The 14,165-nt window shown below is 42.2% G+C and overlaps 2 protein-coding genes and 1 non-coding gene across 4 annotated transcripts; all 3 read left to right on the top strand.

Moving 5' to 3' along the window:
- The first annotated feature begins 302 nt into the window (after positions 1–302).
- Positions 303–9,545, top strand: chadla (chondroadherin-like a). 2 transcript variants are annotated; one of them, XM_035996811.1, is made up of 11 exons: positions 303–845; positions 1,257–1,415; positions 2,749–2,943; positions 3,077–3,232; positions 3,375–3,520; positions 5,269–5,507; positions 5,964–6,229; positions 6,491–6,827; positions 6,963–7,315; positions 7,718–7,884; positions 9,002–9,545. In XM_035996811.1, the coding sequence occupies exons 2-11, from the start codon at positions 1,257–1,259 to the stop codon at positions 9,306–9,308; spliced, it is 2,325 nt and encodes a 774-aa protein (XP_035852704.1). In that variant the 5' UTR covers positions 303–845; the 3' UTR covers positions 9,309–9,545. The 2 variants fall into 2 exon arrangements, with proteins under 2 accessions (XP_035852704.1, XP_031176543.1); XM_031320683.2 differs by lacking the exon at positions 303–845 and having other exon boundaries at positions 1,242–1,415.
- Positions 9,546–9,820: 275 nt separating this feature from the next.
- On the top strand, positions 9,821–9,892 carry trnaq-cug. The gene has a single exon. It is a non-coding gene; the product is annotated as a tRNA-Gln (tRNA).
- Positions 9,893–9,940: 48 nt separating this feature from the next.
- On the top strand, positions 9,941–13,248 carry rbx1 (ring-box 1, E3 ubiquitin protein ligase). Its single transcript, XM_031320736.2, has 5 exons — positions 9,941–10,203; positions 11,239–11,317; positions 11,877–11,947; positions 12,888–12,973; positions 13,081–13,248. Exons 1-5 carry the CDS (start codon positions 10,126–10,128, stop codon positions 13,091–13,093), a joined length of 327 nt encoding a protein of 108 aa, XP_031176596.1. The 5' UTR covers positions 9,941–10,125; the 3' UTR covers positions 13,094–13,248.
- The last annotated feature ends 917 nt before the right edge of the window (positions 13,249–14,165 follow it).

Raw genomic sequence — 14,165 nt, 5'->3', positions numbered from 1 at the left:
TTATATTGAATGTTTGTTGAACTTGATAATATGATCAAACAATGGTGTTAAATATGTATTCCACTGACAAATATTATGAAAATAAGACTGTAAAAAAACAATAGAACAATCAAAAGGGATGAAATATAATTAAATGTGTTTTCTGATTTTAATGAGTTTTTGCATTAGGGTTGTGAAAATAAAGCTGCTTTGAGTGTTGAAGGTCTTTCACAGTTTTTGCATATTAATTGCACCTAAATGGGTAATGTCACAAGAAAAGAATAAAATCAAGACATACTTAGTTGATCCCGCAAGGGGAAATTACATTTTGCACTAATGGAGAGATGTCATAGTGAAATACAGATAAATGCATGAAAACTGAGCAACACAACGGCTCTTATAAATTTTAATTGCAACAAAACTAGATATCTTTTATCCCTGCTCATTAAATTTATGGAAGAAACTCATATTTTTTGTACATATTTTTGTTCACATTTGTTTAGTGGCACTGAAGAAGTCTTCAAAGAAGTAAAAAGCCCAAATGTTACAAACCAAGGAGAGTCAGTTTATCTCTTACACATCAACAAATACAGTTGCTGCCTGTGTTTCGGCTTCTTAACGAGAACGAAAATGTAAAGCCAAGGTGTTAATTTGCAGTGAGGGGGCTCAGGGATCAGGGGTCATCGTAAAAGAATTTACCAAAGCCTTGTTTGTTAGCCTGCTGGACCGCTGGCAGTAAGTGCTGGACACACTCAGAGTGAAATAAAGCAGCAGATAACTGAAAGCTGAACTGGCAGATTCACATATAAACCGCCTTTAGCTCATGTTACCAAACAGACAGTGACAGCCTGACATTCTGCTTTAAGGTAAGCCAGTTTTTTTTATTATTATTACGTGAGTTTGGTTTCTCAGTATATCCTCCAGTCTGTTTTTGAGGTTAGACTTAGATTGTCTTGGAACAGTTTTTCTCCTGATGAGTATACACTGGGATGGTTCTAGTGCAACATTTGAGATAATGAAAAGTAAAAGTAATTGACAACCAACAATGTGTTTTTTATGTATTTATTTTAGAAATTAGACAACAGCACATAAGCGATGTCATCACAAGCAGTAGTCTGAACAGTTAATTATATATATTTTTTAAAAAGGCTGTTTAGTTCTCTAAGCACCAAACTTTGTTTAAGCTTGTGCCTGATTACACATTTCACTGAATGGCGAAGAGTTTTGACAGTAGCTTTGACATAATAACTTTGTCATATTTCTATTTTCTGGCACAGATGCTTTTCTTCTCTGCTGCGGCCTTCCTGCTGGTTTTAGTGCTGAGTTCACCCGTTGAAGCAGGCAAATGTCCCAAAGTGTGCAGCTGTGACAGCACCAAGCTCATGGTCACCTGTGTTGGCAAGAATTTAACGGAGATTCCCCCGACTATAGAGGAGGTGAGGAATTCAAATGTAAAGTGTAGTGCTTCCCTTTTACTTCACACAAGTGTTTGAGGAAAAAACACTTAAGTGCTCATATTATGCTTTTTCCCTTTCCTTTATTGTGTTATATATCTTTTTGTGCATGTAATAGGTTTACAAATTGAAAAAGCCCAAAGTCCACCCCAAAGGGACTTACCATCTCCAACAGAAAACACTGTTCACTAACTGCTCCAAACAGCTCTATTGTAGTCCAGCCTTTACTTCAGAGACAAACGTGGTCACTTTGGAACACACGTTATAATGCTCACCTAGCTGCTAGCATGGCACGCCCTCATACTCTGCTTCTGACTGGCTAGTAGTCCTTACCTAGGTACTGTCAGGGCACGCCCTCATACTCTGCTTCTGACTGGCTAGTAGTCCTTACCTAGCTACTGTCAGGGCACGCCCTCATACTCTGCTTCTGACTGGTTAGTAGTCCTTACCTAGCTACTGTCAGGGCACGCCCTCATACTCTGCTTCTGACTGGCTAGTAGTCCTTACCTAGCTACTGAGCATGTGCGACTCCCAACAAAGATGGAACAGAAGTGAGAGGTCTCACTCTGTAGCTAAAACAGAGAGCTCAACACACAGGGTGAAAAGAGGACCTGCAGCAATGTGCAGTACAACAAAAATATTAAACCATGTAAACCTATTCTGATATAACCTCTTAATACAATTAGGAACCTGAAAATGAGCATAATATGAGCACTTTAATGGCAGCTGTTGACTATTATGTGCATTTCAGATTAGGTAAATGTTAATCTATATCCTTGATATTACACTTCCAGGATTGTTGTAAAATCTGTGGATCTATGAGGACTATGGTTGACTGCTCCTCAGATCTCTGCAGGGTAAATCCAGACAGCTAGCTAGACTATCTGTCCAATCTGAGTTTTCTCTCGCACAACTATTTTGCAGCAGCCCTGTGCGGAGCTTAGCGCCGCCCATGAAGATGCTGATTGGTTTAAAGAAATGCCAATAAACCAGACCACTTTTCCTCCCATCCCCGAATGCTATGTAAAGAAGCCAGACCCTCCTTCAGTGCGCTTTGGAGGAGGGTCTGGCAAAGTGAGACTAGGTAAATGTACACACACTTTTTGCCATTCATACTGTTGGACAGCTATGAAAGAAAACAGGAGATAAGTGTTTTGCACAGGGGCTCTACAGCAAAAGTATTGTTCTTATCACTGACAGAGCTCTATCAGAAAGATTCCAGTCAGGGGCCTCCTCCTGATTCTCCTCCTGGCCTTTAATTGTGCATCACCACTGCCGCAGATACATCCTTCGTTCCGTTTTATCGCTCTAACAGATTACAGTGAAACTTGACCTGAGGAACAACAACCTGCAGGTGCTGCCCAGGGGGGCGTTCATCCTCACACCCTACCTCACCCACCTCAACCTGCAGCGCTGCAACATCATCAAGGTGAAGGAGGGCGCTTTCCGGACCCTGGGACGCCTGGTCTCCCTAAACATGGCCTACAACAAAATTGACGTCCTCTATCAGGTAGGAGGGCAGAACTGCAACACTGAAGAGACCGAGTTGAGTTGGTTTTGGCGGTTGAAACATTCAGAAAGTATGAGGTTATCTCATTTTCCCTTTTCCTCCCTACGTACTTCCTACCTCTGACCCGATGCAGGAGTCCTTTGACGGCCTCTCCTCCTTGAAGGAGCTGCACCTGGACCATAACCGCATTGAAGAGATCCAGCCTGGAGCCTTCACACAGCTCGGTTTCCTCAACATGCTGGCCCTCACCCACAACCAGCTAGTTTACATCCCTAACATGGCCTTCCAGGTACTCAGACTTATTGATTATAGGATTTTGATCATCACAAACTGATACAAAATGTAAGATGCTGCTGCACACACATACTATACACACAATGAATGATTATGTTTAGCAATATGATCCCACAGCAATCTGACTCCTATTCCAGGGCCTGAACAACATCAAGTGGCTTCGTCTTAGCCATAACTCCCTGAACAACTTGGACCTCGAGGCCTTCGCTGGACTGTTCACCCTGAGCCGCCTCAGCCTGGACCACAATGAGCTGCAGTTCTTCCCCACTCAGACCATGACCAGGTGGGACCATCTGAAGGATTATTATGAGCATTATACAGGTGTTATTTTAATATTCTAATGGAAAACAGTGCTTATGACTTCTCAGCAGAAGAATAGGAACAAATGTCGCCGCCTTTTGCTAACTAGGGGCAAAGCATTACTGGCAAACAAACCTGATTGTGTTATCGCTGACCAGTACAAGACCAGAAAGAGAAATAACAACACTGGGATTGTCACTAAGATTTTCACCTTGAGGGCTACTGACAGGAATTTGCAATCTGCAATCACCCATTGCATGTCAGAGAAGAGGGATCTCTCATCTGTTGCTCTTCTTGAGTTTTCTATTTTTTTTTCCAATTAAAATAGTTTTTGCGGCGTTTTCATCTTATCCAAATTGGGGGACAAAGGAGGGTGTTCTCTCCCCTCGGATTTGTGATTAAGAGCTTTATTTGACCTGAATCAGTGCAGTGTAAATTTTTGCCACTCTGCGCCTAAGGATGGCACTGTTTGTCAGTCCAGTTTCCCAGTCGGTCCAGACTAAAATATATCAACGACTATTGGATGGATTATCATGCAATTTTGTCATGTAGATTCATGTAACCCCAGAACATAAAGCCTTCTGGATGCTGATACCTTGACTCCCTCTGGTGGCACCAGCAGGTTGACATTTTTGACTTTTTGTCAAATTTTGTGAAAACTATTAGATGTATTGCTATGGAATTACAGACATTCATGGTCCCCAGAGGATTAAGCCTACTGTTTTCACCTGACTTTTCTCCCAGTGCCACCATGAGGTTGACATTTTTGGTTTTCAGTGACATGCCCTTGATGTAGATAGTATAGAAACACACTATTTCAGATCATTTTTTCATTTGTTTTGTTTTAAATGTTCAGTTTTGGTTATTAGATATACAGTAAATAATTACAGTAACAGAGGTAGGTACAACCTTGAAAACTATTAGGAGCCTATGTAGGAATATTTTATTAACAAAATGTGTGTATGTGCTCGTTGCAAAAGAGCTGTGGAAGTTAAAAGTACTCTGGGTGGCCTCTGATGCACAGAAAGTTAAGCTTAAGTCATAAAAATAGTTTAGGCTTTTATGGCATAGAGGTGCATTGTTTGAAGGTTGCGAGAACGGAGGAGGAAGTTGCACCACACCCCCCCCCGTGAGGATAAGATAAAAGCCTGAGAGAACAGATCAGAGCTCATAATTCGGAGGACAACTTGGTGGACCAGCTCTGACTCTATGTCTTTTTTATTTTTTTAAGATTATGTTTTGGGCATTTTTAGGCCTTTAATGACAGGACAGCTGAAGAAATGAAAGGGGAGAGAGAGGGGGGAATGACATGCAGCAAAGGGCTGCAGGTCGGAGTCGAACCCTGGCCCGCTGCGTTGAGGAGTAAACCTCTATATATGGGCACCTGCCCTACCAACTGAGCTATCCAGGAGCCCCAGACTTGATGTCTGTTGCCAGGGAAACTTAGTCTCTGTTTGTGAACCCACAATTGTGTTGTAACTTTTGTGCTGGACTCCGTAAACTTTACTTAACTGAACTCTTTGTCTCAGATTGATCCTTGTGTTCTGGTAAACTTAAGTCCGATGTAAATAAATTAATAATAATTGGAGTCAGATTTGACAGGCCTTAGGGCCTTATTTTAGACATAATTCCCTCTACACCTACAGAGGGAAGAAATAGTACATAATGAAATATCAAACCACAGGTCATTTGTCATTCAACTTGTTACTTTACTCTCCTCTCCTTTTGAAGACCCCCTGAGGTCACGCGCCTGGACATAAGCCACAACCCCATGACCTACCTCGGGGAGGAATCCGTCTCCATGGCGAAGCTTACACACCTCTACCTCAGCCACATGTCCCTTCAGGACCTGTCTAATCAGGCTTTGTCCCGCGCCCCCCTCCTCTCCCATTTGGACCTCAGCCACAATCAGCTTCGTTACCTGGAGCCCCTTTCAGGCCCCGAGGAGCTGACCAGCCTCAACTTGACAGGTACAACTCTGTTCTGACATTTTTGATTGACATAAAATCAGGGGCGGAGCCAGACGTTGTAAACATTTGAGGCTCAGCCCAAACCTAGGCGGGTTCTGGGCACATGCTCCATTTACGGCTGCTTTTTGCACTATTTTTCAAGCCATTTGAATTTGACTGGAATATCTAGAAATCTGTACATCGTTTGGGAAAAGCATGATAGCTGCCAAGAAAAAGAATCATCCTGTAGAGCATACATCCGATTTTGTATGTGATTGTTCTCTGACTGTCTTCATCATTTTGAAACCAGAACACATTAAATGTTAAGGACAAATTTTCACTCCTGCCCCCTAAAACGGGGCAAAAATTGTCATTCGGGGCTGGAGCCACAGAAGCCACCCCCTCCTTCGGCCCCTGACATAAATTTAGACATGGAGGATAATAACTTACATATACAATATTTCCTGATCATTAAAGGCAACCCAGTGTACTGTAACTGCTACATGCGGCCCCTGAGGGAGTGGGCGAGTGTCCGTGGTGTGAAGCTGCTGGGAGCCTGCGCTGGACCACCTCACCTCTCAGAGGAGCCGCTGCAGGCCGTGGTTCCTCTGGATCTGCGCTGCCGCAGCAGGGGGGAGATGCTGAAGGATGAGTTTGAGAAGGATGATGAGAGCACTGGAAGCATCCCACCCACAGCCAAACCCAAGCAGAAAGTCAAGTGTCCAGTTAACTGTGACTGTGATGTGAGTGTTTTACAGTGCACCTCCAACAGTAGCTGCTTTGCTTTGCTCTGTACATACAGTGCGTGCAAAAGTCAGATTTTTAGATTGAGTTCCTACAATGACTGGACTGTCAACATTATAGGATACCAAAGGTACGGAAGGATCAAAGCCACCGTTTTTTTTATTTTTTTTTATAATAGGCGTAAAAACTCACTGTACTCTACCCGCCCAGCACCTAAACCATTGTTTTTAATACTGCATTCTGGTTTTAACCCTCCCTAGATTGAAGCCCAGCACGCCACATGTGAGGGTCGGGGTCACACCAAAGTCCCGCGAGGCTTCCCCACTAAGACACAGCTGCTTGACCTCCGCAGCAACCACTTCCACTACCTTCCTGCCAACAGCTTCCCAGGCACCAGCCAAGTTGTTTCTCTTCACCTGGAATTGTGCAAAATCCACGAAATCGAAGGCGGTGCCTTTCGGGGAATGAAAAACCTGTTTTATTTGTATCTTTCTGACAATGACCTCACATCCTTGGACCCCGGAACCTTTGCTGGAGCCCCAGAGCTCAACTACCTTCACCTGGAAGGGAACCGACTGATACAGTTCCCCGGATCAGGTGAGTGGTTAGTCCAGTCAAGTGTGGCTGTATGTACATTACAAGAATTTACACCGTACATACAGTATGTAATTAAAGAAAACAGGAAACTAAAAGAAACATGATATTTTCTGTCTTTTTGTGTCTCTCTTGTAGCTCTGGCAGTCTTACCAAGTCTGTTTGTGTTACACTTGGAGCGAAATGCCATCTCCAAACTGGAGCCCACTGGTTTGCTGTCCTCAGTAACACCTAAACTTCAGGAACTTTTCTTGACCAACAACACCATAACTGCTATTGCCAAGGGTGCTCTGGACTCGGCTTTCCTCTGTACACTTCATCTGGATTCTAATCAGCTGACGGAGATCCCTACCCAGGCTCTGTCCGAGGCCCCTAACCTGGAGGAACTCAACCTGTCTCAGAATTCAATTCGCTGGGTGGGACCAAACGCATTCAAGCCCATATCTCACAGTCTGAAGAGGCTTTACATGGACCAGATGGGCATGGAGAAGGTACGAGAGACCTTTTTGTGTAACTCTTTGACTCTTTGGAGCATGAATTTTGAGTGTATGCTTATTGCCATGTTGTTAGTTGTTGGAGTCTGAAAATCCAAATGAGGGTTAAAGGGTGGGAACGAAGTCCAAGTCTGAGACTAATGCACATGTGCCCCAAACATAACTAAGACGAACACTAAGATATATTTTTGAAGTGAATTTAACATCTTGTGGAAACAAGATTCTAACAAAAGGAAAAACACCTTCCTTCACATCAGGCTGTGAAGTCTGTATGTGACTATATGTGAATTTAAGTATTGGATTAATGTTATTCTCAACACTGAGACCATATTTAATGCTAATGGCTACAAAAAGCAGGACTTATTGCTGATCAGCTCTTTAAATGATACCACCGTCCAGATGTCCAGGGACGCTCTGGCAGGGCTGGGCCCAGGGCTGAGGGCTCTGACTGTGAGAGGAAACCAGCTGGAGGAGCTTCCTGACCTGAGCCCCCTCACCGGCCTGCAGGTGGTTGGCCTGCAGGACAACCCCCTGCTGTGTGACTGTCCTCTGCTGCCGCTACGCAGGTCAGTGCAGAGTTTCCCTGATATTAGGGCTATGCTAGTCTATATTCACGACGTTCCACTTCTGGGATTGCTAAGTTGCTGCTAAGGGTGGGGGAAAAAAATCAATACAGCATAGTTTCGCGATATTTTACTAGGCAATACTGTATCGATACACAGACACCAAGTATCGATCTTTTATTATATATGTGTTGGTCAGTTTGTCTGCTTGACAATCCCATTTTGCAGCAATAAAATTGAAGTGAGATGAACAAACAGAAAAAATTGTCGACAAAGTTTCCTTTTGGGGGACACACATTTGAAATTGGGAAAAATTTGAAGTTGGAAAAAAGGTGATAAATTTCAATATATCGCAGAATATTGCAATATGTTTAAAATTGCAATAATATCATATGGTGAGGCCTCTGGTGATTCCCACCCCTAGTTGCTGTCTAAATTCCGCCGGATGTCACTCTTTTCAGCCGGATGTCCGTTACCTTCCACTTTCTTTGTGTTGGAATTTCAAACTCTGGTGGATTTCTGAGGACGATGGTTAACTGCTCCTCAGATCTCTGCAGGGTAAATCCAGACAGCTAGCTAGACTATCTGTCCAATCTGAGTTTTCTGTTGTACGACTAAAAAGACTTTTGAACGTACACGTTCCACCAAAACAAGTTCCTTCCCGAGGCTATTTTGCAGCGGCATTGTGGCTCTGCCCGGCGCTTAGCGCCACCCATGACGATTGTGATTGGTTTAAAGAAATGCCGATAAACCACAGCACGTTTTTCTCCCATCCCAGAATGCTGTGTGGACTAGCCAGACCCTCCTTTGCCTTGCTGTGGAGGAAAGTCGGGCAAAGCGAGACTAGGGCTATGCAAAACATTTGGAGGAAAACTTATTTTTTCCCTTTTGGGAATAACTTGAGATGTTAATACCAAATTCATTGAAACTATTTTTTAGTTTTTAGTTGTTTTTTTTATAGCAGGAGGGTGGCACAGTTGGTAGTAAGTTTATGAACTTTCATCACTGCTGTTGAAGTGTTCTTGAGCAACACCTGGGTCCTAGATTGTCAACTGTTATCAAAAGCTACATTATTGACAATACTTATTTGACTGTGTGCTTGTTTCCCTCTGTCTCTCAGGTGGATGGAGAATGTAAGTTTGGAGGTGATCGCCACCTGTGGTCACCCTCCTGAGGTCAGAGGTCAGAATGTCAGGGACGTCCATGTGTTCACGTCCTGCCCAGAAAGCAGCGCTCCTCCAGACGAGAGGGTTGTTGTGGCCCAGACACCTCCAAATGTGAAGAAACCCAAAGCCAGCCTCTCGAAGGAACCTGGAGTCAAAGCTAGGCCTGCAAAGCCCAAAGCTAAACTACCCAAACCAACCAAGAACAAGCCTCAGAGGAAACCTGTGGCACCAAAAGTGATAAAGAACAAGAAGACACTGTAATAAGTGAATATAACAAATTAAAAGTGTGAAGATCATGTTTCAAAATTAAAGAGCTTAAGATTATTGTGTGGAATTTACATGCACTATTATACGATACTATCTGAGCATAAGAAACACAGCAAAGCAAAGAAGGAAAAGAAAAGAAAGAAGCAACCTGAGTACCCAGCCTATTGCCTTTCCAATCCTACAGGAGATATACATTGATGGGATTTGTTTGACAGATAGTGAACATAACCACATCTTTGTCTCATTTAGTTCAGTGCCATCTCTAAAAAAACACTACAGTGAATAATGGGTAGTAAATAAATAATATTTAGCCTACCAATATACATACACGTCATACAGATATACAGATGTTGAACCAGTAAAGGGCATATCTGGTCGTTTGTGTGTTTTATAAGAGCTACACTACAGTGAAATAAGATCACATACTGCTGCCAGCCTATCTACCTCAAGTTGAAAAGTATATAGATTACTATAAATTATCTAACTCTTGCAATGCTGCACTATGGGGTTCCATGGTGTAATGGTTAGCACTCTGGACTCTGAATCCAGCGATCCGAGTTCAAATCTCGGTGGAACCTAAATTTTTTTTAGTTTTCAATGCACTCTCCACTTCATTTTGATGAAAATGACTAAGTGTGCATTTCTTTCAAGCAACATAACATTATCAGATCCTCTTCAGAATGAGAAAATCATGACACAAGCGACTAAAGGACATGGTTGTATAATAAGAACTACAACAGAAAACTACTACAACGGAAATTGCTGTGTTTCTTCCGGGTAAATAAATTCGTCACAAACTTCTCCTTTCAAGATGGCAGCAGCTATGGATGTAGATACGCCAAGCGGCACAAACAGTGGAGCTAGCAAAAAGCGATTTGAAGTAAAGAAGGTATGATTGAATGAAGTAACTCAGTGTCGTGGTGTAAAGGAATTGTATAATCTGCCGGGTGCCACAAATGACCGCTAAAACTGAGCTCACTGCTACTAACTAGCTAGCATATTTTCCGTTAGCATTTTAGCGCTAACTATCCTACCGTTACGACAGTAGCTAATTTAAGCTAGCTGTTAGCCTGCCTCAAACAGGGCATGAATTTGCACTTCGCTTTTGGGGAATCGCATAAAAATGTATATCAAAACATATTGGGATGTGATGGAGATCACCAACCCTCACCACAGTGTAATCAACGCAACAGAAAAGCCTTCCCGATGTTAACATTAAAACCTACGTAAAGTTAAAAAACAAAGCTCTTAACTCTGCGAGCTAAGTTAGCTTAGCTAGCTAGCTAAGCCGCATTTCCGGAGATTGATAGCCTTACAACGAGTCAAAACCTGAAGTTATGGTAACGTTGGCAACTAATTAACGTTAAATGTTTTGAGAACATTTTGTGAACCCAGCTTTCAAGGTTGCGTTCATTAACCAACGTCAGATGTAGTTAGTTAAGGTTATGTAATGGTATAACACAATATTAGAGTTATATTTCAGTGACAGCACTGTAAACAGTTATCAGGTGGGGTGGGCGCCTGATCACAGACAACAATGAAATGAAAAGGTGTAGCTACCTAAAAGAAGAAGGTCCACTAGTGTCAGGACAACAACTTACCAAAATACCGCATCATATTTTGAATATAAAATGTAAATGTAGTGTGACGCTGTCATTAAATGTCTGTATTCTGTGGCCGGGTTGGTTCAGTGGGTAGAGCAGTCGCACATATACTGAGAGGTTTATGCCTCGACGCAGAGGTCCAGGGTTCGAATCCGACCTGTGACGATTTCCTGCATGTCTCCCCCCTTAGCTGTCCTGTCAAAAATTAAAAGGCGGAAAAGCCCAAAAAAAATCTTTAAAAAAAAATTCTATATTCTGTGTCATCTGAAGTGAATGTGTCAGTCAGATAATGTTTGTTTGTATTTTAATTTTCCCACCAGTGGAATGCTGTGGCACTGTGGGCCTGGGACATTGTGGTGGATAACTGTGCTATCTGTCGGAACCACATCATGGATCTCTGTGAGTTCACTTTCACAGTTTTGGACTTTCTCCTTTGATACGTACTGGACTGTGAATAACAAATGAATTGGTCAGGGACACAGGGTTCATACGTTTTGAAAAAACCTGGAAAAGTTATGGAATTTAAAAAAATGCAAATTCCAGGCCTGGAAAGGATTTGGAAACATAAAAAGACCCAGAAAGTTTTGGAAAAGTCATGGAATTGTTTTTTAACATAGTATAATAATATGTGATTAATAAATGTATTTCCGTCGTCCTAACCTCACCGTTCTATTCAGGGCGCGATATTATGACAACATAAGTTGTCGTTAATTTTATTGTTAAACCTCTGAGGGTAAACTTGAACACAGATTTTTATTCTTATTGTATAATGTCGACTGACATTTTCAGGAATACACAGTCATGGGAATTTGCCGAAAAGGTCATGGAAAAGTATTGGTTAAAATGCGTATGAACCCTGGGGACAGCAGCTGTGAAATTGCACATCAACAAGTTGTTAGGTTCTAGTGACATCATGTCAGCTTTGAAATTGTTGACACATTTCTCCCTCCCTCATCAGGTATAGAGTGCCAGGCCAACCAAGCTTCTGCAACCTCTGAGGAGTGCACTGTAGCCTGGGGTGTCTGCAACGTGAGTTTCCATACTCTAACTTATGTCACTGATCAGGTCAATAACGGTTGTGTTGTCAAATTTTTTGCCCCTCGAGTGCAAAATGGTTCGCAAGTGACAGCTTTCTCTGTCTCTGGGGATATCCCATGTAACATGGTCATTGTTTCTGGAAAAGCATGTTTTTAAAATGTAACTTTAAATGTTGTAAACACATGACAAACAGAGAGATGGAGATGGGATATCTCAAATCCTTTGCAAATAAAACCAAAACTGTCTGCATGGCTAGATATAACTTGGTTAGATATCCAATTATTTTTGACCATGTAGTTTTGAGTAATTTCAGAGTTTGATCCTATAGATGAGACGTCAGCATCATGTTCTCAACAGATGATTATTCAAACTGAGAAGCATTTCCTGAGAAAATTCAAGTGATTGCTGTGCACAGTTATGCTGATAGGGGGCTCTAAAACACTTAAGCATATTACGGTATAAAACTCAGAAACAGTACATGTCATCATAATGAGCATAATACCATATTACAGGGCTTTGGCTCAACAAATCCACCCTAACATGATCCCGTCAATTCTCATCCAGCAAATTTGGTTTCAAAACAGTAAGCGGATTGAGTGATTGATTTGTGTATTTGTTTTGGATTAAAATTAGAAGAGTGCTGCAAAATGAAGGCAACATGAGCAGGGAATCCAAATTATGATCAGTGATCAGAGTGCTGATTGTATGATGGCAGTTATAGTAGTAGTGCACCACAATGTTTATACTGTTACATAGGTGACATATATGATGCAAACAAACATTTTTATAGTAAAATGATCATGTAATCTTGCATTATTTATAGGTTAAAGAATTAAATATAAAGAATTTTAATCTGTTGCCCTAAAATGTTTCATCCAAGCAGTACAGTGCATATATATATATATACCCGTTTTTTTTCTCTCTTCCCCAGCATGCCTTCCATTTCCACTGTATTTCCCGCTGGCTGAAAACCAGACAGGTGTGCCCTCTGGACAACAGGGAGTGGGAGTTTCAGAAGTGAGTATCAGTACTTGAAAGTGTAGCACAGATGTATGGCTTTGGGGAAATGTCTGTGGATTATTGTAACAAACATCGTATGTCCTTTCTCTCTCATGTTTTTTCAGATACGGACACTAGCTGTATTATTGCTGACCTGTTTTCTTGGCTACTACAAGTGTCACCCTCACTGCTTCTCTGTTCCCTCCCGCTTGTAAGCCTAGTTGTTATTTTACACCCATGTCTTTGTTTTGGTATGTTGTAAGTACACAAATAAACATTAATGTTGTCACAAATCTTGTTTTACTGGTGCACGTAGTAGGGCTTTCTGACAGTTCAGTGTGCTGGTTTGTGAAGCAGGAAGGCCAGCTGCTGAAAATAACAAGGTTTATCGTTCACGTGCAAGAACTCTTTCACAACTTGGTTAATGTTAAACTACATTTTGGTGGATAAAAATCTGTCTGTGAGGGGAATTTGCTCGGTCAGATCAGCTTTGACGCAGGGATTCAGGGCTTCATGAGAGCCAGACCCACCACGTATTACAGAGCAGTAATCCTCTGGCTGAAAAACAGATTCCCTGTGGGGATTAAGTGGCCTGCTGAGCCACTCTCCCTCTGGGCCTGATTTATACCGCAGCACCTGTAGGGACTCACTTGTATGTTTGTCAGAAGGAGGAGGTACTTGTTTTTGTGATTGTTTTTATTTTTAAAATGAATGGGGCATTCTTCTTTAATTGATAGGACAGTTGTAGACAGGAAAGGAGGATGACATGCAGCAAAGGGCCACAGGTAAGAATCGAACCTTGGGCCGCTGCAGTAAGGACTGAGCCTTGGTACATAGGGCGCCAAAAAGCATAAAATTTACAACACTAGTACAGTGCCTGTTGAAAATGTGCCTGTTTGTGGCCAGGTTGGTTCAGTGGGTAGAGCAGGCGCACATATACTGAGAGGTTTATGCCTCGATGCAGAGGTCCAGTGTTTGAATCCGACCTGTGACGATTTCCTGCATGTCTTCCCCCCCTCTCTCCCCCCTTTCTCACCTAGCTGTCCTGTCACTTAAAGGCGGAAAAGCCCACAAAAATAATCTTTAAAAAAAGAAAAAGGAAATGTGCCTGTTTGGAACGGGCCGATTGCTTGTGGTATTGCTGCTTGGAGAATTCTCCAAAACCAAACTGTACCCCAAAATTACTTATAGAACGACCCCGAACCACTTA

The sequence above is a fragment of the Sander lucioperca genome, chromosome 21 (genome assembly GCF_008315115.2).
Source record: "Sander lucioperca isolate FBNREF2018 chromosome 21, SLUC_FBN_1.2, whole genome shotgun sequence".
Classification (NCBI taxonomy): domain Eukaryota; kingdom Metazoa; phylum Chordata; class Actinopteri; order Perciformes; family Percidae; genus Sander; species Sander lucioperca.
Note: the sequence above shows the minus strand (reverse complement) of the source record. Positions and strands in the feature narration are given on the sequence as shown.